The following is a 25,641-nucleotide window of genomic DNA, read 5'->3' as shown; positions in this document are numbered from 1 at the left end:
AGAGACTGAAAGACAGGATGGAAGTTTAGTAAAAAACTGTTGATTTTCAAAGAATGAAATGAAAATAAGAATTGGAACAGTTGAGACAGTTAACCTAGTTTATAAGATAGTTTGAATAGCTTTGAGTTGTGCTCAGTTCAGCTGTGTTCACAGTTGAGTTGTATTCACAAATGTGCTATTGTACTGAGCAGAGGATACTCAAAGGACTCCCAAGAACTATAAGCCTGCCTTTGCTCTGTTATAACATTTAGTTTAGATCAGGGGCAGTGTTTTTTGGTTAGGAATTTCTAGCTAATTAGTCAGATTTTTTTTCTGTCCTACAGTATTAATTTCATTATCCTGGTTTTTGAATTCTGTTTTATTTTTTGAAATTACTGTTTTATATATTTCTAATAATTTTTCTCATTATTAAATATTTTTATTAACTTACATTGCGGCTGATCAATTAGTGTATTCTTTAGTGTTTTGGGAATGCTTATACTTGCTTTGATAATTCCCATGACACTCCAAAAGCCTGGCTGCTTTAAGTTATTTGCTACCATATGTTTAATACCTAATTTTAAAAATTAGACACCCCTTTGAAAGGGCATGTAGACATTCTGGTTGGTGGCAGCATTTTACCGTTTCATTTGGGGAAAGGTACACAGCTGAAAATCTGTGTCAGGCTTTCCCAGAAGTATTTGGATGTGTGAGATTCAGTTTATTTAAGTGTAACTGTATCAGATGTCTTAAACTGGGACACATTGCTCTGGAGTGTGCAATAATAAATAACATTAGAGGTGGACAGAAGTATAAAGTCCAGTCCCAGGTTATAGACTGTGGTTCTGTTGTGCTTTTAAGGGAAATTGTGAAATACTACTCCTATTTAAGTGACTGTCTCACAATGGAGTCAGCAGTGAGGATTGAAGTTCCTTAGTTACTGACCCAAATAATAAGGGACATCACATATTGGTGGCAGTTCTGTAGGATATTATCCAGACATCACACCATCCAACCCCTTTTTCCCATTTTTGTAAATGGGGTCAGGGTGGTGTCAATTTCAGCAGTGACAATCATCTAGAGCCAATGTTCACACAGCAGTGTGCAAAGCCCTGCCACCATAGTCCATCCACACCACACACTTGCACACACACTCGCAGTTATGGGCAATTTAGAGTGTCCAATCCACCTGCTTTATATCATTGGAATGTGGGAGGAATCCAGAGCACCAGGAGAAAAAAAATATATATATATATATATATATATATATATATATATATATATATATATATAATATATATCTGATGTATACAAAGATATCTATTTATATGGGTGCTGTTTGAAAGATTGATTGTGTGTTAGTTGACAGCTGCCTAGCTGTCTGCATATGGTTATTAGATGATTGTCAAGTAAGTGAGATCGCACAAGTCCACGGTTGAGAAATGTGTCTTTACCCAGCATCAGTGCTATCTCGAAGTCAGCATATTTAATTAACAAGGTGGGGGGAGTGGCTTTCCCTCTGAAAAAATTATATATATATATATATATATATATATATATATATATATATATATATATATATATATATATATATATATACATATATATGTATATATACATTTTTTTTTTATTTTTTAAAAAATGAAAGGTTTGTGCCAAGGCTGTTTCTTGGTGCATGTCAATGTTGGCATATTCAATATTTTGACATTGGCGTTGTGCCATTCAACTGTTGGTGTTTTCATTCATTACTAGTATACCCATACACTAGACATATATATATATAATAGATACATAGAGTGGAAGACAGCCTGCTTGTGCACTGCTGCTTAGTAGACATTTAGTGTGGTTACTAACCTGATGCACCTCCCTCTGAGACATGTAAGGGTTTGCTACTTCCAGAACGTGTGTCTACTCCTCCAGATATGAAGCTGTGCCTTAACCATCTTCATGCATGGACACTAGGAATTTCTTCTAGGCTTGCAGTGGGAGATAGCCCACCTGATCATGTCAGTGCCAAGCCTCCCACATTGCTGTGTTGTGCAGTTCCACACACCAACAGCATTGATATTAACAGCCACTTTTTCCCCAGACATGATTTCATAGCAACCTGTGAGTACCCCCCTCTTCCCAACAGGGGGCATTCATGGCTTCTGAGTGCCTGTAAATTATCCAGTGTGTGCCTTCTCCCCCCCTCAATTTTTGACATGTTAATAGCTATGGAATTAATAGACATAGCTATAGTCTGATGACTTCTGGAGATGATAGGCTATCATTGTCAAACTGTGGGTTGCCATAGGTATACTAGAACATCACTGGTTTGAAGAGGGAGAGAAACACAAGTGCTATTGATGTGTTGTGGGCTGTGGGGTACTTCAGAAATAATGTAGATTAGTGGTTGTGGCAGACATATACATGTGTACAGCTGAGGTAGTTGCTAAACTGGGACTTAAAAGGGTATAAATAATGCAAAAGGTTGGAATTCACAGGAACAAGGGCCTACAAACAACTGCAGGACTGCCCAAATCAGCTTTCTTGGGACCTTGTCATAGGCTTTCTCCAAGTCTAGGAATGCCCAGTTGGACTGTCCTTTTTTGAGCTTCTTCTTAGGTTCATAGGTTCACAGGAGATTACTGTGCCAATGGCCCAAGAGCCCTTATAAACCTAGCCAGTTTTCTTTTCTGAAGGGAAGGATAACTAGGGTAAGCAAGCAGAGTTTTGACAGTTTTTTATAGACTGCCTCTGTCCGTAAGGGACTTGGGCACCACCCCAGGAGTGAATTTACGATTGACCAACCATCGATCCAGATTGTGCTTGAAGATGGTCAGGGAAGGGCTCTGCTTCAAATGGATAGGAAACCTATTCCAGAAGTTAACTATCTGTTGCATTGCAAACAATGGGTCAGTTATGCTGCATCTGAATCCAAACTGATCTTCTCCCATCTTACTTTCTACTGTTCTGTGTATTCATATGCCAGTCACCCTTTCCAGAACTCTCATGCAGTGCGATGGGAGTTTGGTAACTCTATACTACCCACAGTTGTGAATTTCCCTTTCTCTGGCACTAGTATGCTTATTCTCCAGCCATGTATGATATGATTTTCTCTCCATACTGCTATGAGAACTCTCAGGAGCCATTTCTTCCCAACTCACCCAACATCTTTATCATATCAGCAATGACCTCATTTGGGTCTTCTGCTTTACCTGACTTCATTTTACTTGTCGCTGTTCTTACTTCTATTGTGGGCTTCTCCTCTTCTCTCAGTGTAGGCTGTATTTGGAGCAATACAGCTTCTGTGGGTTTTATTTCATTCAGAAGCTGCTGGAAGTACTCCTTACATCTGCCTTTAATGTCCTGTGGATTGATGAGCAGGATGTTGCTGGCATCTCTGAGAAAGTATGTCGGACTGTCTTCTTTATTTTTCTGTCTTTGCCTTGCAACCTGATAGAGTTTCTTTGTGCCATCCACTGAGCCACTTTCCAGAAGTTGGTAGAGTACCTCTGATGCCTTGCTCTTTGCTATTGCAACTCCTTTCTTAGCCGTTTTGCTAGGCAACCAGTATTTCTTCCTAGCCTGGTCTGTCTTATCTAACTCCCACTTTTTCCTGCACTCCTTCTTTCTTTTGATGACATCCTGGACTTCTGCGTTCCAGCTTTTCTTATGTAGCTTATTTCCATACTTGGCCCGGCTGCATATTTGTTCTTTAGTCCTCACACATGCTGTTTTGAAGTGTTGCCATTCTTCTTCAACTCAACCTATTTCCACTTCTTCTTGAGGTAATAAAGCCCTGAGTAATGCCTTGAACTGTTATGCCTTCTCTCCAGTCAACTTTCAGATCTTCAGCCTTGTCTCTGTTGACCTTAAAACCTTCTTTGACCACTGCTTGCAGTTCACCGTTACAACCAACTGATTATGTTGGGGGCATACTGCCAAGTAATCCCCAGTGAGACTATCACAGATTCTACCCCAATGCCCTTTCTTTACTACGAGGATTCTACCATACCACAAGATGGGATCCTGTGACTATCTCTCTTGCTGAAACATGTTGGCCATCATCAAGCCATTTACCAAACAGAAGTCTAGAATGGCCTCTCCTTTATTCCTGCTGTCCCACACATGTGGACCAGGGCAGTTCTAATATCCAGTTCTGTCTGCCCCAATATGTGCATTCAGGTCCCCGTTATCAACACCAGCTCATGTTGTCCTGCTTCATCTTGTAGGACCTGCAGCTGCTGCCTGAATGCATTCCTCTTCACTATCACAACCCTGCTTTGGAGTAGTTTAGGCTGAGATTATGAATGCTGCCTTATTCTTATACTGGAGTCTGATTACCAAGAATCTGTCACTAATTCTGATGATATCCCTCAGTGTCTTCTGAAACCTCTAGCTCACTACAGTTCCTACACCATTTCTGGTCTGTCCTTCACCTGAATAGTAGACTCTGGATCCCAAGCCAAGTGTCTTTGTTGAACTACCCTTCCAGTCTTCTTCTTACCATCATGTCATCCACTTCCATGTTGCATCCTGACAGTGAACCTACACTGAGTGTAGCAATTCTTAGTTCATATTTGGCAGGTTAATTGGTTTTACATCCAGATTTCACTCAACACAGATATCCCAAGCTTGACAACTGGACACTGGTCGGCCTGCCTGTAACTTATTGACACCGGGGCTGTTGGGCTTTATGGCAGGCACCCACCATTAGCATGGATCCCTGGAGTAGGTCAGGGACTTAATCCACTTATCACTGGTAAATACCCATGCCCACTTGCCAACATTAGTCAACATGATCAAAACACCATATTTTACACCACTCTCCTATCTTAAGGATATTGCGCACCACAATAGATACCCAGAGTGGTTTTCTATACACTTGTTAGCCTATAGGGCATCTAGGGTCTGTGCTGCTCCCCACGACTCCCATTATTGGATGACCCACAACTCCCATTATTGGATGAGTTTGAGAAGGAAACAATCAGCATATTTTTGGGAGTTGGGTGGAACCCCACAGAGACACAGAGAGAACATGCAAACTCCATACAGAAATTGGCCAGAGGTCAGGATCAAACCTTGTACCTTGTGCATGAGAGAAGAGGACCTTAACCATTGTGCCATCTGGTCTCTCAGTTATGTATATTATGTTTGGGCTAAATGCACAATATGCTAATAACCACAGTACAGATTATTGTATTTACTTATACACTGGCACAAGGCAGTGTCATATGAACAACATTTCAGAAAAATGCATGTTGCCACAAGATTGCAGAACACTGTGTACCCCCTCAAGGCTCTGTCTTCTTTAAACTGTGCCACTCTGTTGCCAGAAATTTGTTTCAAGCTGCTATATTCATGCTGCTGCTGTTCCCTTTTTTTCAGACACGTTATTTGTCACCTAAAATCACAGCAACTCAGCTTAGACCATGAGTATGTTAGAATTTGCTGCCAACATTTTTTTTTTTACTCCCTCACTTGACTCTCTTCCAATTCTGCTCATCCTCAAGCTGTTCTCATTGCCTTCCATGCTGTTCACATCCTCACATGGCTCCGGTTGCTAATATCTTGCTACCCCAGACATGTCCCTTCACTGTGTGGGCCCCACCTACTCCTCAGGCAGTTGACCTCAGTAGTGTCCTTTATTAGGCCAAGCATAAGAGATCTGGTGTGAAGCAGCAGTCATGGTGCATAGGAAGTGTCATGCTTGTGTAGGCTAGTGCAGTGATATCAGGACATTGTTGCCCTCTGTGTTAAACTTGAGATGTTCCATGAGAGTTCTGGTTTCCAAAAGAGGGTGCCCAGGCATCAGATTATTCCCTCACCAATCTGGGATAAAAGAGCTGGTCATCATCTACTTCATCTTACCCTCAACCAGCCCTACTGCCAGCTGTGCCTTTCAACTGTCCAGATTTTTTTCCTCAAAATTTCTGTCTATTCCTCTTAAAATTGTTGGTTTTATGGCAAATTACTGTGATGACCTGAGGAATAAAATTAGTAAATAATGTCATATATTTAAGTTTCAGACTTCATACCCTTTAGAAAAGGCATTTTAATATATAATCTGTTATTCTAACAACTTTCTAGGTTTTTAAGAGCAATATTTAAAAACTGTCCCTATTTTTGGGCTTACCCCCATTATGTCAGGCTTTGTCCAGATTTCTTGGGCTAAGGCGTTGAGAGGTATACTGGCAGCCTAGGTCTGTTCCAGAACTCAGGTTGCCAGCATTGAAGATGAACCTCCTGCCTTTGCCCTACTGGACTGGCAATTTGCCACCATCTTTTTTATGACATTCTTCATGGTCACTTCTATTGCTATGTCCATGGAGTTCTCCTGCCTGTTGCTCCTGTACAGGAGTTAAGGCTGTGGTTGTTGTGACCCTGTACTTCAAAGCACTCTAAGGTCGCTTCACTCATGAATCTTACTGGATTCAGTCTGTGTCTTCTCCCTTCATTGAAAGAAAGGGCTATTTCCCTTGACTAATTTTTTCAGTATCTCATGCTGAAGTATTTGATTCTTAACAGTAACGATATATATGGAGGAAGTGTACTCTGTAACTGAATGTACTAGACTGGCTCCCTGTTGAAGTGTTGCCACTCTGCATTTCAAGTGACAATAAGCCAAAAAAGACAACAAAGCTACAGGAGAGGAAAGAATCTTGAAGATTGCTGTTCTCCTTTAAACTTCGTTTTTGCATGGTGGCAAGCCTTGCATCCCCCCTCCCCACACTTATATATACTAATTCTGAGTTTGCCATACCTTGAAAAAAGGGAGCATTCCTGGAAATGGCCATCTCTGACCTGATAAATGTAAGTCTATTTTTCTAAGCCATTCAGTCTCCATGGTTTGGGACTTGGTTATGCAGTTCCTAACTTTTCAAATGGTTACTAGTAGACCAGCACCTTATGGTTGATTGTTTCTATATTCCACTAAAGCTGTGCAAATCCATATAAATCACTTCCCTTTCTAAAACTCAAATCCTCCAGAATGTTTTCTCCCAGGTAAACTATTGGTCTATTAAAAATGTGCTCAAACTAAGTGCTAAAAAGTATAGTATCATCACATTTGGTAGAAAAACTCTCCTGTTATCATACTGCATAGATAACACACCATTACAAAAGAAAAATGCAGCAAGGATGTAAGAGCCTGGGTTAATAACTCCCTCTCTTTTGATATCATATCTCAGATTCCATAACCAACAGTTCCTAATAGTGAGACCTACCCACTCAGCTGGACAAATGTGCTACTCCTTCACTGTAGCTAAACTATGGAATAGTCTCCCATCTTCAGTTTGGTTTATCAGCAGTACCTGTCTCTTTAAGAAGTCACTGAAACAACATCTTGCCTCACTATTGCAATGCAACTGCACCAAGGCTGCAGTTCCTATAACCTGAACCTCCTGTCCACCTGCCTCCTTTCTTCCCTGTCTCATTTCTGTCTTGCTGTGTATATCCCATCACATGCATGTTATCAGCCTTGATTGACTGTCTTCTTTATTCTCACACAATACTAATATTTATCCTTTAAACTGACCACTCCCAAATATACTTTTTCTTGTAGCGAACTACTGTATGTTTCATGTATTGCACATTAGTCTGTATTGCTTTTGTATAGATCCACAACTGGTTCTCAGAAGGTACTACATCTAGTTCTCCGCATATGGTACTTTGTATTATGCTGTACATGTACGTGGTTTGACAGGGTACTACTGTATATTGATCAGATTGTGCTATCTTTTAGTTCTCCACTGTATGGTGCTATATTGAATTTGTATTATGCTTCACATTTTTATGTTTATGTGTATTGTTTGTCACATGATATACAATACATCTACTGTGTAATACTTATACTTTGTTTATGGAGTTTTTCTCCCCAGGCCTTCACCGAAAATGGGTTCACCTTGGCCCAGTGGACTATCCCAGTAAACAAATGTAAATAAATAAATAAATCATGCAACAGTGATTGCCAGGAAATCCCTTATGTAGCACAGCTAATTGCTAAATGAATATCATCAAGGTTTAAAGGGGTAATTATTCCCTTATATTCAGCATTGATTAGATTAATTATCAAGAACACCCTTTCAGGATGTCTCACTAAAAATGTCAAACAATTAGAAACTCCCTAAAGGCTCCTAACAAAAAAAAAATTACAAGCCTAAAGTCCTTTTACTATCAAGAGAGGCTTGAAGCTCTAGCCTTTTTCAACTGTGTACGGATTTTGGCAGAATGTTCAGATTTTTTCCTCATATTTTTGGTCTATTTCTCATAAAATTTGTGGTTTTCTGGTAAGCCACTGAGGACCGAGTTCACTAAATAATGACATACATTTAGGTTTCAGACATCATATCCTTCTGAAAAATGCATGCAAACACAAATCCTGTTATTCTAGCAACTTTCTAAGTTTATAAGAGCAATATTTGAAATATGTCACTATTTTTGCCCCCCCCCCCCAGTTATTTTAGGTTTTGTCCAGATTTCTTGTTCTAAAAGATTGAGAGGCATAGCTTATCATTCTGTGTCTTATATACTTTTGAGGGGAAAATCATGCATCTCACTTACAGTACCATTAAAGGCTAGTTTATCCTGGGCCTCCTGTATCTCCATAGTCCAACATCTCCAGCAGTACTAGAACTATGGATCTAAATTTTCACCAGCTATAAATAAAACATGGTGGATGGGGCAGGTTTATAATCCAACATCTCCCGAGCCTCTAGAATATACCTCCCCTGCATGTTAAGCAGTATATCTTGTTATCTTCTTTAAACGTAAGCTAGATGACTAGATGGATATCCACAAATTTATTTCAGGATTAACTTTTATGCCCTCCTGGAAAAAGGAAGTACGAGTTGGGGGGGGGGGCTACTTGCAAGATGTTAATGGTCATGTCTTTTGGATTAAGCACTTGGGCTTTAGACCAGTTGTTTTACATTAGGAAGGTTTATGGCCTGCACTGTGGTGGCAGGACAGGTAGCTTACATCCTTCTAAGTTGGGAACTGCTGATTGAGGGCTCAGTGTCTGTTATTCTAAAAGTGTATTAGTTCTGGTTTAAGCACTTGGGCTTCAGGCCAGTTATTTTACATTAAGAAGGTTTGTGGTCTGCACTCTTGTGGGAGGAGAGGCTGGACTCTGCCCTTCTGAGCTGGGAATTTCTGGTTAAAGGCTTATAGTGCCTGCATATTTGAACTGTTTCTTACTGAAATTGGTACACCTTGTTTGCTGTAGCATAGACTAGATCCAGGCCTGCTGAATCTAGCTTTGTTTGAATGCTTGTTGTTTGTTTGCTTGACGCGGCTTTTCAGCGCTTCTGTGGATCCTTAGTGATATCTGCATTGCTCACTGTACTTATTTCCTTGTTTCACTTGAAAGAAAGTTACTGTTTGTCATTTTTGCATTTAAGTTACCTGTAACACATTGCATTTAAGTTACCTGGCACTTGCTCACTAAAGCAATTATATAAGTCAGCACTAAAATATTAAAAGCACTACACCCTCACAAACTCCCCTTGAGTGCCTCGTTCCTCAATTATAAAGGAATTCCCAATACTATTCTAGCATGTCCAAAGGTCAGTTGTCAATCTCCTCTCCGGTCCAGCTGGTGAATCTGGGAATCTTGAGGCAATGTTACAACTGCCTCATGTACACAGACAACCCTCTCCTCCTCCCAACAAATTCCAACACATGTGAGAGATGCAACCATATAGCCATACTGGAGGCTAAGCTCTCTCAACTCAGTACTGGCGAAACCAGTCAGGAGGAGAAGGAAACCACACTCACTACAATTCCAGTCTGACATAGACCTACCACGACAGCAAACCAAACACATAAACACACAAAAACATACTTGGAGGTTCTAAATAAAAATCTGCCTAAGCAGCAGAAACCTCCAAAGCAGACACCCAAGCAACCACTACCCCAAAACAAAACACGTGCAACACATAGCTCACAAAGCCAGTGTGCCAAACAGTCACAGTCCTTAAGGCTAAACAACACACCCGATACACTTGTAATAGGTGACTCTATCGTCAGGCACACTGACGTCCCGCTCACCAGGCTGAACAAGGAGAAGGTCACGGTAAGCTGCCTGTCGGGCGCTAGGATCCGCCACATAACACAAGCACTCAGGTCACTCCAAGGCAAGTACAAATATGACTCAGTCATTGTCCATGCTGGTGTGAATGACCTGAGACGTACCTCCCTGGACTACATGAAAAGAGACATAGAGGAGCTCTCTGAGCATGTAGCCCAGGCCGGTATGACCCTGACCTTGAGTAGCATCTTACCCTCACCAAGAATGATGCCACAATATGAAGACAAGATGATCAATTTCAACAATTGGCTTAAGTATTGGTGTTATTCAAAGGGGATCCAATGCCTGTCAGTCTGGGATGACATGCTCGACAAGCCACGATGCTTCGCTAGGGACGGCTTGCACCTGTCACCCCTGGGCTTTCGGATATTGGCAAAGGCTCTTGCTACCCCCATAGTGCCTTTTTTAGGCAAGGCTCAAAAGACAAACCCACCTCCATAGGTATCAGAAGGGATAAGAAACTAAGAGTAATGCTACTCAACGCCAGAAGTCTAAACCTCAAGATGCACAGACTCGAAACTCTCCTTAGCATGGAGAACATCGATATCTGTGCAGTAACAGAAACCTGGTTCAAGGCTCCCGAGAGCACCACAGCACTACCAGGTTATACCTCATACCATGCTTTTCGGCCCCAAAACTTGGACTGAACCACAAAAGGAGGGGGGAGTATCAATATTCGTCAAAGATACCAACACCTCCAGGTTGGTGGCACAGCACGAAGCATCAGAGACTATCCATGTGCAACTAACAGTGGGTAAAACTGACTTCCAGTTTATAGCCTGCTACAGACCACCCTCCCAAACCCAGCAACCCCACTTGGCCTTCCTGAGAACACTGGAAAATATGAAAGTCTCTCCAAACACCATTATATTGGGCGACTTCAACTACCCAAACATAGACTGGGAGCATTACTCTAGCTCCAACACCCTAGCCCAAAGGTTCCTAGAATTTATAAACTCAAATGCTATGGAACAACTTGTTACCACTCCCACAAGAGGGGAAAACATACTGGACCTGATCATCACCAACATGGGGACTCTATGCTCCAGACCAGAAGTGCATCCCTCACTGGTAAGATCAGACCATAAACTAATCTCACTGGATATTCACATCCCGACTCCACCCCTTCCCTGAAAACCACAGTGAAAAACTTCTCTAAAGCAAATTTCACACTCCTCAAAACCGAGGTGGAATCCTTCAAAGCCCCTGGGCCTGTGGAAAATACGGCCCAGACCGCAGAATCCTTTATAAACGCATTCTATGAACACCTTCAGGAATGCATGGATCATGCAATCCCAAATAAAACCAAGACCCAATCCTCCAAAGGCAGACGTCCTGTCTGGTGGACCCCAGCCATAAACAAACTATACAAAAGAAGGAGGAAGCTACTACATGGTAGAGCAAAATCCCAAAAAGGGAAGGCATCTCTGATCAGTATTAGCAAAAAACTACAGGCACTCATAAAATCGTCTAAGGCCAGCTTCGAGAGAAAAATTGCACAGGAAACTAAGGATAATCACAAGGCTTTCTTTAGTTATGTTAGGAACCTGGGTGGGAATTCCCAGATATGCTCAGAATTAGTCCAAAATGACAAAAAATACACCAAAACCACAGACATTGCCAACATCCTAGCTGACAGGTTCAGCACAAACTCCCCCCCCCACCAAAAGGGCAAATATCTATCCCAGCAGAGTGCTGCCCCCCCCCGACATCTCAGATGCTCAGGTAAGAGCTGCCCTCTCCAAAGCAAAAAACACAGCATCAGTGGGACCAGACGGTGTCCCGGGCTGCATCCTACATGAACTCCAAGAAGAGCTAAACCCAAACATAAAACTACTGTTCAATCTCAGCCTTACTACAGGATATGTACCCAAAGAGTGGTGGACAGCAACAGTGGTCCCTCTCCACAAAGGTGGTGCCTCAACGGATCCTGGAAACTATCGCCCCATAAGCCTGACTAGCTTGGTCTGCAAAGCTATGGAAAGGATCATCATGGACCTCATAAATAAAGATATTGGGGACCTACAGACACTGGATCCTACCCAGTTCGGCTTTGTTAAGGGCAGATCCTGCCTCTTAAACCTGGTTGATTTCTTTGAAACAGTCACCAAGGCCATTGACGAGGGGAAGGTGGTCCACACAGCCTACCTGGACCTCGCAAAAGCCTTCGATACAATACCCCACTCGGGCATTATAGATAAGCTCACCAGCTTAAATATAAACCTCTATGTCACTAGATGGGTTGCAAACTGGCTCAAGGACAGAACCCACATGGTTAGAATTGCTGGAGCCATGTCAGACTCCAAACCAGTTACAAGTGGCGTCCCACAAGGCTCAGTCCTGGGACCTCTCTTGCTCGGTATATATTTCTTGGAGGTACAGGCCAACATGGAAGGACTGTGGCTGACCAAGTTCACAGATGACTGCAAACTGGGCGCCATAATCGACTCTCCAGCCGACACAAGCATCCTCCAAAAGGGCCTCATAGAAACAGACAACTGGTGCCAGAGCCATGGCCTCAAGCTAAATGCCAAAAAGTGTATTGTCATCCCCTTTGGCAAAAACAAAGTGCCCACAAATTACCACATAGGTGGTAATCCATTAAGTACAGAAGAAGTAATTAGGGACCTGGGGACCCAAGTTGATAGCAATCTCTCATTTGACAACCACGTGGCCAAAGTGGTTAGAAAAACATTTTATATAGCCCACCTAATCATGAAAGGATTCACATCTATATCAGGGGAGGTCATCGTGCCTCTTTACTCATCCCTCTTCAGGCCCATAATTGAGTACAATGCCCCTTTTGGGATGTACCTTACCAGACACCTGCAGCAACTGGAAAGACCCCAAAAGTACCTCACCAACAGGATCAAAGGGCTCAAACAGATGCCATATGCTGCCCGGTTAAAGAAACTCCAGCTCTACTCAGTGGCATACCGCCTGCTCAGAGGCAATCTGTGCCTGACATATAAAGCCATGTCCAACCCGGAATTAATGGACATGCTGCACCTCAGAAAATCCAAATCCCATCGAGCTACGTGCTCAAGAGACTTGAACCTCAGCACTGAAATAAATAGGACATGCTGGAGGGACAGATTCATAACCCAGAGGCTCCCTTCACTCTGGAATAAAAGCCCAGTCCAGGTTAGGCAGAGTCCCTCATTGACTCTCTTCAAGAGGAATCTTGATGAGTGGAATGGAAATCGTAGGTTTACCCCGGGTATCACTTCTGTGTCACTGTTAGACAGAGGCACAGTATACTAACCTCAAAAAAGGGCATAGCAAAATTAATTTAAAATGGGTGGCGAAAGCCAAACACACACTGGCTATGCTTATAAATGCCCTAGGGCATATAGCCTAGTATGAACCTATGAACCTATGTGACTCGGCTACCTTGGATTGTCTGTGAATTTATGAATCAATGCATGTATGCTGTTATCCAATTAAAGCAGTTTGTTGAGTGATGGCAGTTCTAAGGATTTTTATGCTGGTGCTGTTGAAGGCTTCTGTTTTAATGTCTTAGCACTATTTTCAGGAATGTGTTTACAGCAGATAGCTACAACAATATCTATATACACTTAAGCTAACCTTAGGATTTGTCTATCATGTGTAATAGGACTTGTTTTGGTGAGATCAGCATTTCTGTTGTGTTAGACCGAGTAGATTTGTTAGGAGACAAACTGAGCCTATATACTATTATAACGTACAAATGTGTTCTGAGTACCAAACTTAAGAACTCATCTCCTGAAAATGGATTTTGGAGTACGTAATTGTTTTGCTGTTAAGTGTGAAGGAGCATTTACTTGTTTTCATTTGTTAATTATGCTAGCATGAGGGTGCGTCAAATAAATGCCTTAGCCAGATCAATGTAAGCTGTGTGTACAGTCTGACTGCTGTCAACAGATTATGTTAACTTCTCAAAGAAGTAAACCAAGCTCATTAGACAAGATCTATGTTTTTCAAACCAAATTACTGCAGCTCTAACTTTGAAAAGTGACCAAAACACTGCAAATAAATACAGCAACACTGATCAATACCCTTAATAGCACCAAAATCACTGGAAAACTAGTGAAAACAATAAAACAGTTCAAATAATAGCTGTAGCTGCAAATTCAGAAAAAACAGTGAGATAGAGTGACAGAACCCACACAAAACTGATTTAAATAGCTATTCATAGCACAGAAACCACTTGAAAATAAGTGCAAATAGTACACAGTTTGAATTAATAGATGTGACTTCAGATTCAGAGAGAACATTGTAAACAAGAAAAAAGAAATGACCAAAACTATTCAAAACTAATTTAAATCCACACACCTTTAAGTGCAGTAAAATAAATGTATTTTGTGGCTATTTCGTTGTTGACATACCATAAAACTTCTGTGCTACAGATGTGTTGGTAATCAGATTTGATATCTGGTTTAATGTGGTCAGTAACAGTTTCGTACCAAGTAACCGAGCTTCTGAATGTATGTGGTGTCAATTTTTTCCAAAATATTACTTCTGAAAATTTAAGTGAATGTCACATTAGAAGCTACAACTGCCTTTTTTCTGATCCAGGGCTCCACATTTTCTTTGTAGTTTATTAAAGGTTGCAAGTGTGTGTAGAATTATATTTACTGATGCTGGGTGTGGTCACTGAAATATGTAGTCCATTAACCCTAATATATATCAAACATGGACCTAAATATAATTGAGAGGCACAGGGCCATAGTCTCCCTCATAAGCAAGGTGGGGACACAGAAATTTTTTTAGTGTTGTGTAGGTTATATGTTCAATTTATTTTTCTCTTTTTGATATTGATTAAGTGTGAGTTTGCGACTTAGTTGTGAGATTTCATGTCTATAAAATAAGTTAGACCTGAACTGTGCATATACTTGTTTACTCCTCCTGAATGTTTTAATTCCATAAACTAGAGGTGGTTTTGAAATGATCACTTTTGCCAAATCATGAAGGTTGAAATGGTTTTCTGTTTGTCCACTTGGAGATGTGCAGATAAATACATGTCTTGAAACTAGAACATTGTTTTGCTGTTAAGAGTTTTGCTAACAGACTGACTGTATTATGTAAAGGCAGTGCCATAAGTTTCACAAATACTGTATGTCTTCTGTTATATTTACTCTGCACTGCCAGCCGTCACTAACTTCTACAGAGTGAATCATGCCTCTCAATCTCCGAGTGTTAGCAATCATAGCACAGGCTTTTACAGATCATACCAGAAGGTCAAAAGGAGGAACATTTTCTTACATTTTACAGTAGAAGGTGTACTAGAGAAGTACTAGACCCCCTATTGTTGATGTTAAGGAATATTTCTAAATATATATTTTAAATAATGTATATACGCTTGAACAGGTCTGATCTTTATGAAGAAAGTCAATAAATCTAGGAAGCATAAAAATATGAGGTGAAAAATCAGTCCTGTGCCTAAAATCGGCAGTTTAGCATTGTGGTTTAAAAACAGTTTGGGGTGGGCATGCTGAATTTATATTTGATATAGACTTGCTGCACTCCAAATTTATATCTGTCTACCAGTCTGGGTTTAACTTCTGTGATTGTTTGGATTAGAAGTCTTTCAGAAACATGTCTGACTGATAGCAGTTCTTAAATATGGAATCACTGTATGTTTGACACAGCACTACATTTTTGGGAAGTAATTCTAATAAAACTGTGAGCTCTCGCCCTCCTGTTCATGCACTTTAATTTAGTAAGGTATGTATCTAATATGACAAAGAGCAATCATATTGCTGCAGAAGTTGACCTGACGTGAACAGTGATTTTTTTTTTTTTTCTGTTTTCTTTAACTGGTACAACTCCCTTGAGAAAAATAGATTAGAGTATCTTTTCAGCTGCTAGAGGATATAGTTATTGATGTGCCCATGCTTACAGATGACTGATTTATGGAAGAGAGCCTCATGAGATTTGTTGTGTTTATGTTCTAAATAATGCGACTGTATGACAGGACTTAAGTCTGGTTACAATAGCATCACTGTGAATCTTTTTGTCTGTGCAAAAGAGCTTCATCATTTAAAACAGCTAGTTCTTGGGCATTTGGCTGACGTGTAGAACTCACTCACTCATTACTGTGAACACTGTCTTTCTCCCTTAGATCTGTCAACATATCCAGAACAGGATGCTCCTATAGGCCACAACAGACTGTATAACATGGTACCTTTTTGGCCTCCAGTTACTAACATAGAAATGTTTGTTACCGCACCAGAAAACCTTGGCTATGCTTATGAAGTCCAGTGGCCACGTAAGTAATTTCATGCTTTGTTTTGCTGACTAAGTAATTTTGCAGCATCTCCATGCATAATCAAATCACAAATAAATAAGCCTGTATGTTGATCTTAAAGTCTGAGACACTCTTTAAATGTGAAAACTAGGCCTATGCTTAAGTGAAGTATATAGCATAGATGAAAATGCTATGACTTTAGAACACTGTGTATTTGTTTTGGGACCTACTATGATATATCACAAGGTTTAAATTCTAAATGCAATAGATTGTACATCTGTATGAGAAAGCAGATAACTTCAGTACAAATAAATACTGCACACATCGCCACAGTAGTCAGGAAATCCTTCTACGTGGCACACCTCATCACAAAAGGTTTCGCATCCAGAAAAAAAGAGGTCATTGTTCCCCTCTACTCATCACTCATTAGACCCATTATAGAGTACAACGCCTCTTTTGGTATGTACCTCACAAGACATCTACAACACCTGGAAAGGCCTCAGAAATACCTCACAAAGAGGATTACTGGAGTGTGCGGACTTTGGTTGCTCATTCCTGCCTTCTCCCTCCTAGCTCCTACAGTGCCACAACTGGAACTAGTCTTGTAGATTCTTAGTTATAATCAAAATCTTATCCTTTTACATCATTATGCTGAAAGATTAAAGAATAAACTTTACAAGAGTGCAACTTATAGAGCAGAATGACAGTGTATGGTCATTATAAAAAGTTATTTTGCAGGTAAGCATCAGTTGCCAGAGTTGGTGATAAATATAATTCTGTGTGGGGCAGTTTAGATAAGTGCCTGATCTTATTTCTTTGGTTGGAGTTTAGTTGCATTAATGTACAATTGACTACACCGTGGAAGAAACAGTAGTTCAGATGCAGATATTTATGAATACATATACACATCCTGTATAGGGAATATATAATAGAGGCATGACAATGTAAGCATCTAATTATTAGCAGACAGTGACCTAACTCACCTTGCCAAAAGAGCCATGACACTAATAAACAGGAACTGGATTAGATGCAGATAAAACATTATACTCCTTTTCCATCTTATTGGATTTTGAGTGTATTCAAACATGGAAGCTTATAAAAATATACAAAAACAGATCAAGCTTCCCTTGACCAAAAAGGTTTGCCAGTTTTACAGTATAAATTATTTTTGATAATAATTGTCAGCTCTTTGGTATTAAAAGTAACATAAGTAAACCCAAAAATTACCTGCAGCAGAAGCAACACATCTAAAAGAATGAATTAGTGAATTGGAATGGTTTGCATGCAACCAATATAACCTCCGACAGCCACCAACCAAAAAAGAAATTAAAATGTCAGTAAGACAACTGTACAACAAAGCAAGAGAAGTTGGTAATATTTTAGCTGAAACCATAAAAGATATTAGTGATGAGATGAAGCTGATTTGGGCAAACACATTTGGTAATGTGAAACCGTACTAAGCCATACCGGTAGACTGAACAAAATGTCACTAAAGTGATAAGAAACTTGACTGCCAGAACTATAGCGAAGTGAGCTCTGAGTTTTCATGTTAGATTTGTACCTGTTAAAGTGAGAACAGAATAAAATCAGTGAATGCAGTCCCAAGTCATTTTTAGACCTGGCTGTAGATGCACAGAGAAGCTGTTTGTTCCAAGACAATTTGTACAAAAATCACTGTGTGGAAATCAAGTACAGCTATGATATTTGACTTCTCAACTGCTTTCTACAGGGTGGATATAAAATGATTATGGAATGCACTACACCATTAGAACTACTAAATAATTTGTTGCATGACTACCAAATAAGTTAAGTATGTAAGATATTGTTATGGGACTCAGAACAGTGCCAAAATCTATTCATAACTGTCAGCACCACTCACATTCAAGACCAGTGTATGTCAGGGATGTATACTTTTGTCAGTGTTACCAAATATAGTAAAAGATGGGATTATATTGTATTTTAAACCCTTTGCGTAGTGACCATAAGCATATTATGACCTGTCTAGCTCATTTGTTCTTCATGTGAGTAAGAGTCATCACTAGCTCATCCATTCTCTTGTAAGATGAGATCCGGAAGTTGAGACATTATTTGGGCCGGCATCATGGTCCCCCTACTCCCAGGAGCTCCTAACTTCCCCTTTGAATCTTTTAAGGGATACTCAGATTATCAGCTTTTGAGGGATTACTACGTGGGCTTCCCTGCATGACTATCCCTGACATACAGGGCTACACATCTCTCTGGCCTAGACTCTGTGGGCTGCACCAGAGTTCCCACTGGCTCTCACCTAAGTAGTGAGCCAAGCTGCCTCCCTCCCCCAAGATAGACAAGCCATATGCTAGTCACTGCCATCCTCTGTCCCTGCTCCCTGAAACTTCCATGACCACTAACTGAACATTGGTCACCTGGGTCACATTTAGGGCTTTGTCCCTCAGTCCCCATCAGCAATAGACTGGACACTGGGAAAGAAAATGGCAGACTTTCCCAGAATTCAAATTGACAAGAATTTCTGCCTCATTGATCTAACCTATGCTGATGACATCATGCCACTCTGCAGCACCCCCACAAAATCTCAGCAAATGTCAAATTCCTTACAGGAAGTGCTGAGCAACTTGGGCTAAAATTCAACTCATCCAAAACAAAAGTTATAACAGCTGGCATGCAGAATCCTCAGTAGTGTTATTTAATGAGCCAAAAGTAAAAACCTGGAACTTCTAAATGCTCACATAAATCTCACAGATGATGAATTGATATCTCAAATTATGTAGGCATAGCCGCCATTGCCTTAAACAACTTATAAAATGCCTATGGATACAAAATATCATTATCACCCAAACAAAAATAGGAATATAACAAAAAAAGTGGAATCAATTTTTTTTATTGAGTAGAGAAGTGGATGGTTTTCAAAAAACAGTCTAAAAACTGGAAACTTTTTAAATGCCGTACTTCAGATCATTTTGAGACGTCAGTCTAAAAGACCATAAAAAACAATGACATATGAGTAATGTGCAGTCAGCTTAAAACAAGATCTAAAAATGTGAAATTGCAGTGGTTTAAACATGAAAGGCATATGAAGAATTGCCTACCACTAAGGTGCCAGTGATCCACACTGCCTGAATACTGCATAATTCTGAAAAAGGCACCAAAGAAAATGTGGGTTAATCAGGATAAGGAAGAATTGCATCATCTGCAACTGACAGAAATTGATGCTGCACCTAAAAACAGAGGTTTTTCCAGAGACATTGTTCCTGAGCCTAGCCTGCTGTCAGCAGCAATGCAGAGGGGCATGCTGTACCAATACTTGTAAGCCTAGGTACAAAGTAAAAGTACAAATTACCAGTTTGGAATGACTATTAAATGACAAAATCCACTAAAGAAACCTTTGTATTTCTGCAAGGTAATTTGCTGTCATGTGCTCATGTAAACTCTCTGAACTGTAACTGCATGTCATTTTGATGGAAGGGATTTGATTAAGAGAAGTGATAAAGAGCATGGAAACATTAGTGGTAAACAGCGAAAGAGCAAACCAACTAAGACATAGAGACTATTGTTAGTGAAAGTGAAATGGAATCATTGGTTTGAGCTAACATCGTGTATGGGTATTTTTTCAGTTGTAGGTGTACTCTGACTACTTAAGAAAGTTGTTAATAAAACTCAGTGTGAAAGGAACAACAGCTTTTTTTTGGGGGGGGGGCAGTGTGTTGATCTCCATCGTCAAAGAGAAAAGTCCTACCATATAGACAGGAATTCTGCGTTGTTTGTTTTGTACATCAAACTTGGCTCTTGGCTGAACTGCTTTTGGATTAACAAAGACATTCTGATAGAATTGGTTTCACTTGAATCACTCGACTGTCTAAGGACTTGGAACTCCTTAGTGGAGCATGCTCAGTTGCATTATAGAAATGGCATTACATCCTACACATGTTTGTACACATCTGGTGGGCTTTTTTCCCAATCTTTTAAATCTAACAAGAGCTATTTAGAAACCCTGCCATCTGCATAAATGGAATTCATTCTAATACCTCTGGGGAAATCATTAATAAGTGCTTCAGAATGACAGCTTTGTTTGCCAAGCTGTTTTACACATAAGTAGATTGAAGCATTCTTAGGCAGTGAGTTAGAGCATGTGGGGTAAGATTCAAAATGTTTTACATCTTATTACTGTGCATTTTTGAAGTAATTAAATGGGCAATGTAATCTTTTGAAGTAATTAAAGGGGCAAGGTAACCAATCGATTTCATCTGTTATATGCAACTGAATTGGTGGATTCCTATCAGTTCGCTGAAATGTCAGCAGTTCGAACACCATATGTTTGAACTGTGAAGTTCGAAAACTGATTATTGCGAAGCCGCGGAACACCAAATTCTTTCCCAGGGAAAGAATTTGGTGGACCGTTTCTGTGGCTTTGCGATTTTCAGCACTGTAGTGGCAAGTTACGGGTCGGGTTCAGGTAAGTGTGCGATTGTGTGGACGTTAGGGTTAGGGCACGGGTTAGGTGAGTTAGAGTTAGGGCGTGGGTATGATGGGTGTGCGATAGTGGCAGACTTTAGGGTTAGGGTGGGATAGGTGAGTTAGGGTTAGGGCACAGGTCAGGTGAGTGTGCGATAGTGACGGACTTTAGGGTTAGGGTTTGGGTTAAGGTAAGTGGATAGATAGTAGTGTATGTATAGTTTAGTGTAGGGTTAGATGTAGGATTTTAAGTGTATGTGTGTGGATTGCTGTTTTTTTGGTGTGCTTGTGTTGTGTGTGTGTTTCTTGGAACAGCGATTTTTTTTCCCTGGGAAAAAAAAATCGCTGTTCTAAACCTTCAATGGTTTTGCACTTCTAGGTTAGAAGTTCAAACATATGGTGTTCGAACTTCTGCCGTTTCGACGAAGTGATATAGACCCGAACTGGTAACACTGACTATATCAATTTATAGATGATGCACTAATGCAGGGTATGTTTGCATTGCTTACATTATGGTTGCACACACATACTCATTTTTGATCATAAATCAGAGTATCAAAACACAATTAATCTAAATGAGCATGATTCAAAAAACTTTGAAACACAAAACCAGTGGAAGATTTGAACTAATATATTGTGATACAGCAAACTGCAATATTACTTATAAATCTATAAGAAAACTAATTTCACTGATCAAATAATATCATAAACTTTCCTTATTATCAGAGTTATAACTGGTAAACCATACTGAAGAATATCATTAGATCAACTTGATTAGATCACTTTTTAGACCACCTGTAATTAGTTCACTTGAATGCAACACATATATTTATATAATTATCTGTCTGTTTATCTATATGTGGATGTGTGACTGTGTATATATATATATATATATATATATATATATATATATATACACACACATACACACCCATATATGGTTGCAATCACACAATGTCCATCAAAAAAGCTGAATCACAAAACATCGATTGCAACAAAGAAAGAAAAAGGATCCTGTTCCCCCCTGCTGAAGCCATGTTAAAGTCTACATGAGAATTTTGTGATGTTTTTCTTTCAAGATTTAGGAATGTAAACATATATATATATATATATATATATATATATATATTTATATATAGATCTACTTTGTTTGTTCGAAAATACGTTACATCGAACAAACAAAGCAGATGCCCACTTCAGCAAAAGTGCATTTCAAAGAAAATGCACTTTCGCTGAAGCCTAATCGTCAGATCAGCTGACTAAAAAAAACACAGAAACCATGTTATGCAGGGGGGGCACGCCCCCCTTAAATATACCAACTCCGGGATCGCACTACATTGAGGAAAAGGAAATATTCCCATTCCACGCTGTATTATGATCTCCATACTTCGTTTTCAAAGTTTTGGTACTTCAAACAACTGGTCTCGACCAAGTGGGTATCGAAGTACTGAAACTTTGTACAAACGAAGTAAACCCATATATATATATATATATATATATATATATATATATATATATATATATACATATATGTATATATATATGTATATATGTGTGTGTGTTTGTGTGTATATATATATATATATATATATATATATATATATATATATATGGCCCACTTCACTTCACTGAAAGCTCATTTCACTGAAACTCATTTCACTGAGCACACTTGAGTGAAAGCTCACTTCACTGAAAGCTCATTTCACTGAAACTAATTTTGTTGAAAGGTATATGCCCTTTTCCCCATTGTATTGCTATCCTGGAGTTAGTATATGTAGTAAGGAGGGTGTGGGTGGCATAGCCCCTCACATTGGAGGAGTGTGGGGGGGTGTAGGCCCCCACCTATTTTATACGTTTTAAACCATATACATGGATACTTACAACTCCAATAAATAACTCTTTTTAGAAGACAATATATACCCAAACTATGTGGGGGCTATGCCTCCCACACCTCCCTTACTCTATATACTAACTCCAGGATCACACTACAGTGGGGAAAAGGGCATATACCTTTCAACGAAATATGTTTCAGTCAAATGAGCTTTCAGTAAAGTGTGCCCAGTCAAATGTATTTGTTTCAGATAGATATAGTGCTCTTCCAAAAACATTTTGCATATAAATATATAGATATAAATCGATAGCTAGAGAGACAGAGCGAGCACCTTGCTCTCCATTGAGCAACAAACTTTCATTTGACTTGTAACCACACCTATGGGAGTAACATTTCAGATGAAACAGATAAACTAATATTGGTATATTTGAAACATAATATATTTTTTGTGAATTATGTGATATATATAATTTCAATTATTGTAGGGGCAAAAGAGTGGAGGACTATTCAGTGTGGTATATACAAGCATTTTCTACAACACATGTAGGTAAATTCTACTGGGAGAAAACATAATTGCAGGTATTCCTTGTGGCCGATGTACCGATTTGCAAATCTAAACATTTTGCTTCAATCAACAATAGCAAAACCTTTGAAAGATATTTTATTAAATGTGACACACATTGGGTGGTTTATATATCTATGCAATGCTGGAAAAATATAGCAGTCTATTCATATAGTTTGTTTTATGTTGGCCAAATATCAAGTCCATGGAAACAAAGGCTGGCATTAAATTTTAGTGATATAAATTGACAGAGCAAAAGAAGCCCTCAATCAACATAAATAGTATATCTGCTTTTTTTACCTTTATTTGGATTGGCAGAATTATGTCTTCCAGTGTAAGTAAGAGTAGAAAACATGAACTTTTGGACCATAAAGAGAAATTCTGGATTGTTAAACTGAAGAGGTGCATTCTCCAAAGGAAATGCTTGACTCTTATTTTGTGTTTTTTTTTTTAAATAGTAAGTGGCAAAATGTATTGTCTGCTTTCATTGCAGTCTCAGAAGGTATCCCACAAAGGGCAGTACAATGCCCCCTTACTGTTTATCATTTTCATCCGTGCCCTACCTTAGCCATCATAAAATATGCTGATTATTCTGCACTTATCAGCAATGCTTCTACCCTGTAGGAACTACATACTGTAACCTAAACTGTTTTCATTAATACTGAAACTTGGTTAAAAAGGCTTATTTACTACTTAATCCACTAGAAAATAAATTGACATTAAAACATGTGTCACCTCAACTAAAAGCATTACAATAGAAATTGCTACATAAACGAAACCATCCAGAGGTCATCAATGCCAAGCTCTAAAACAGCTGAAGTGAATGGAACTAACCAACTACCACACTTTCTTTTAACCAAAAAGTTGCCCATGATACCAGTTAAAAGCCTAGGAAATACTACTCCTTACAAATCATTGTACAAAAATGCATGGCCAATAAAAGTCCACTCCGTGGATAAACGTTTATCTCACACTACTAAGATCAATAGCTCAGCAGGAGACGCCCTCTACTCTTGTCACATTACAAAATTATGGAATAGAATCCCATATATTGAGTAAAATCAAGTTATATTGGCTAGGCTTGCAAGGGTTCTTAAGCCATTAGCTAAGTAATATATCTCCTATGACCCCATGAACACATGAATAAATGCAAGCAAATAAATAAATTTTTGGTCTTTTAATGCAGTTACAGGTTTAATCCACAATATTCCAGTAGTATAATTTTGGGTTTTAAGATAAGTCTCTCTCTCTCTCTCTCTCTCTCTCTCTCTCTCTCTCTCTCTGTCTCTCTCTCTCTCTCTGTCTCTCTCTGTCTCTGTCTCTCCAGATATATACAGTGGATATAAAAAGTGCACACACCCCTGTTAAAATGCCAGGTTTTTGGGATATAAAAAAAATGCGACCACAATAAATCATTTCAAAACTTTTCCCACCTTTAATGTGACCCATAACCTGTACAATTCAGTTGAAAAACAAACAAATCTGTTAGGGGAAAACATATAAAAAATAAAAAAAATGTACAATAAGCTGGTTGCATAAGAGTACACATCTGTAAACTAATACTTTGTTGAAGCACCTTTTGATTTGGTTTTTGGTTATTAGTTATACTTACACTGTACTTGCTGCCTGTATTTTGGTACTTTTAGCACTCAGTGACAATATTCACAGACACTCCCTGATTCAGTTGCATCTGCCAAAGTCTACAAGTCCTGCAGAGCAAGCCAGTTACATTGTGTAGAGGGAAGAAGCTCTGGGAATGACCCAGAGCTGGGCTCATTTATGCAGCCCAGACAGCTGTAAGACCTAGCAGGGAAGCAAGTAATGGGACTATGCCTGTTCACCTCTGTTCAAAGGGAAGATAATGACATTGTGCTGCAGTGAGGCAAGTGATCCTGGGGGTTTGATCAATACAAGAACTATGTGCTTTGGTAGGACAGGGTGGATGGAAGAACATGAGGGTATACTGTCACTTGGGGGGAACATGGACAGACCTAAGTCAAGGCTCATGCTTAGTAGCTTTCAATCACCTTCTGAATGATATCAGCACATAGTAGTGGAGGCCTCTACATTGTTTCAAGCATTCCTGTGACAGCATCAGTGATGGTTCCAAGGCTCACTCTCCTCCTGCACCCATCTGGTGACCCCAGCACTTAGTGAAACTAAATCTCTGTGTTATCAGGCAGAGAAGAACTTAGGGCAAATATGCATCTGCAAAAGTCAACCCATCCCATGTAACCTCCATGTAGCTGCAAAAAAAAAAAAAAAAAAAAATCTAGCAGAGCAATATACATCATGCAGGGTTTACCCCTGAAATACTGAGAAAAGAAAGAAGTTTCAGAAACTTGGACCTTTCTAAGACTAGACTAGGACATGTAATTAGAGTAGCATGCACCATGGCAATGTCTGAAAGCGCAGCTATTACCTGTTACCATGCAGCAATCTAAGTCTTTTTTGAAAATCTGTCATGGTTCTCTGGGTTGTGATGGCTTCTGTGGAATCTGGCTGTCCTGAGCCCTCTT

The 25,641-nt window shown here is 39.6% G+C and overlaps 1 protein-coding gene across 1 annotated transcript in view; it reads left to right on the top strand.

The window, feature by feature from the left end:
* TYRP1 (tyrosinase related protein 1) overlaps window positions 1-25,641 on the top strand; it is a 268,556-nt gene that overhangs the window by 201,191 nt on the left and 41,724 nt on the right. Inside the window, exon 7 of the mRNA XM_044061082.1 lies at window positions 16,158-16,304. Coding sequence (XP_043917017.1) covers window positions 16,158-16,304 — 147 coding nt within the window. The remainder of the gene's footprint in view (window positions 1-16,157; window positions 16,305-25,641) is intronic.

This window comes from Protopterus annectens, chromosome 2.part0 (genome assembly GCF_019279795.1).
Source record: "Protopterus annectens isolate FY-2018-M chromosome 2.part0, PAN1.0, whole genome shotgun sequence".
Classification (NCBI taxonomy): Eukaryota; Metazoa; Chordata; order Ceratodontiformes; family Protopteridae; genus Protopterus; species Protopterus annectens.
The sequence above is the reverse complement of the archived record's forward strand: the minus strand, read 5'-3'. Positions and strand labels throughout refer to the sequence as shown.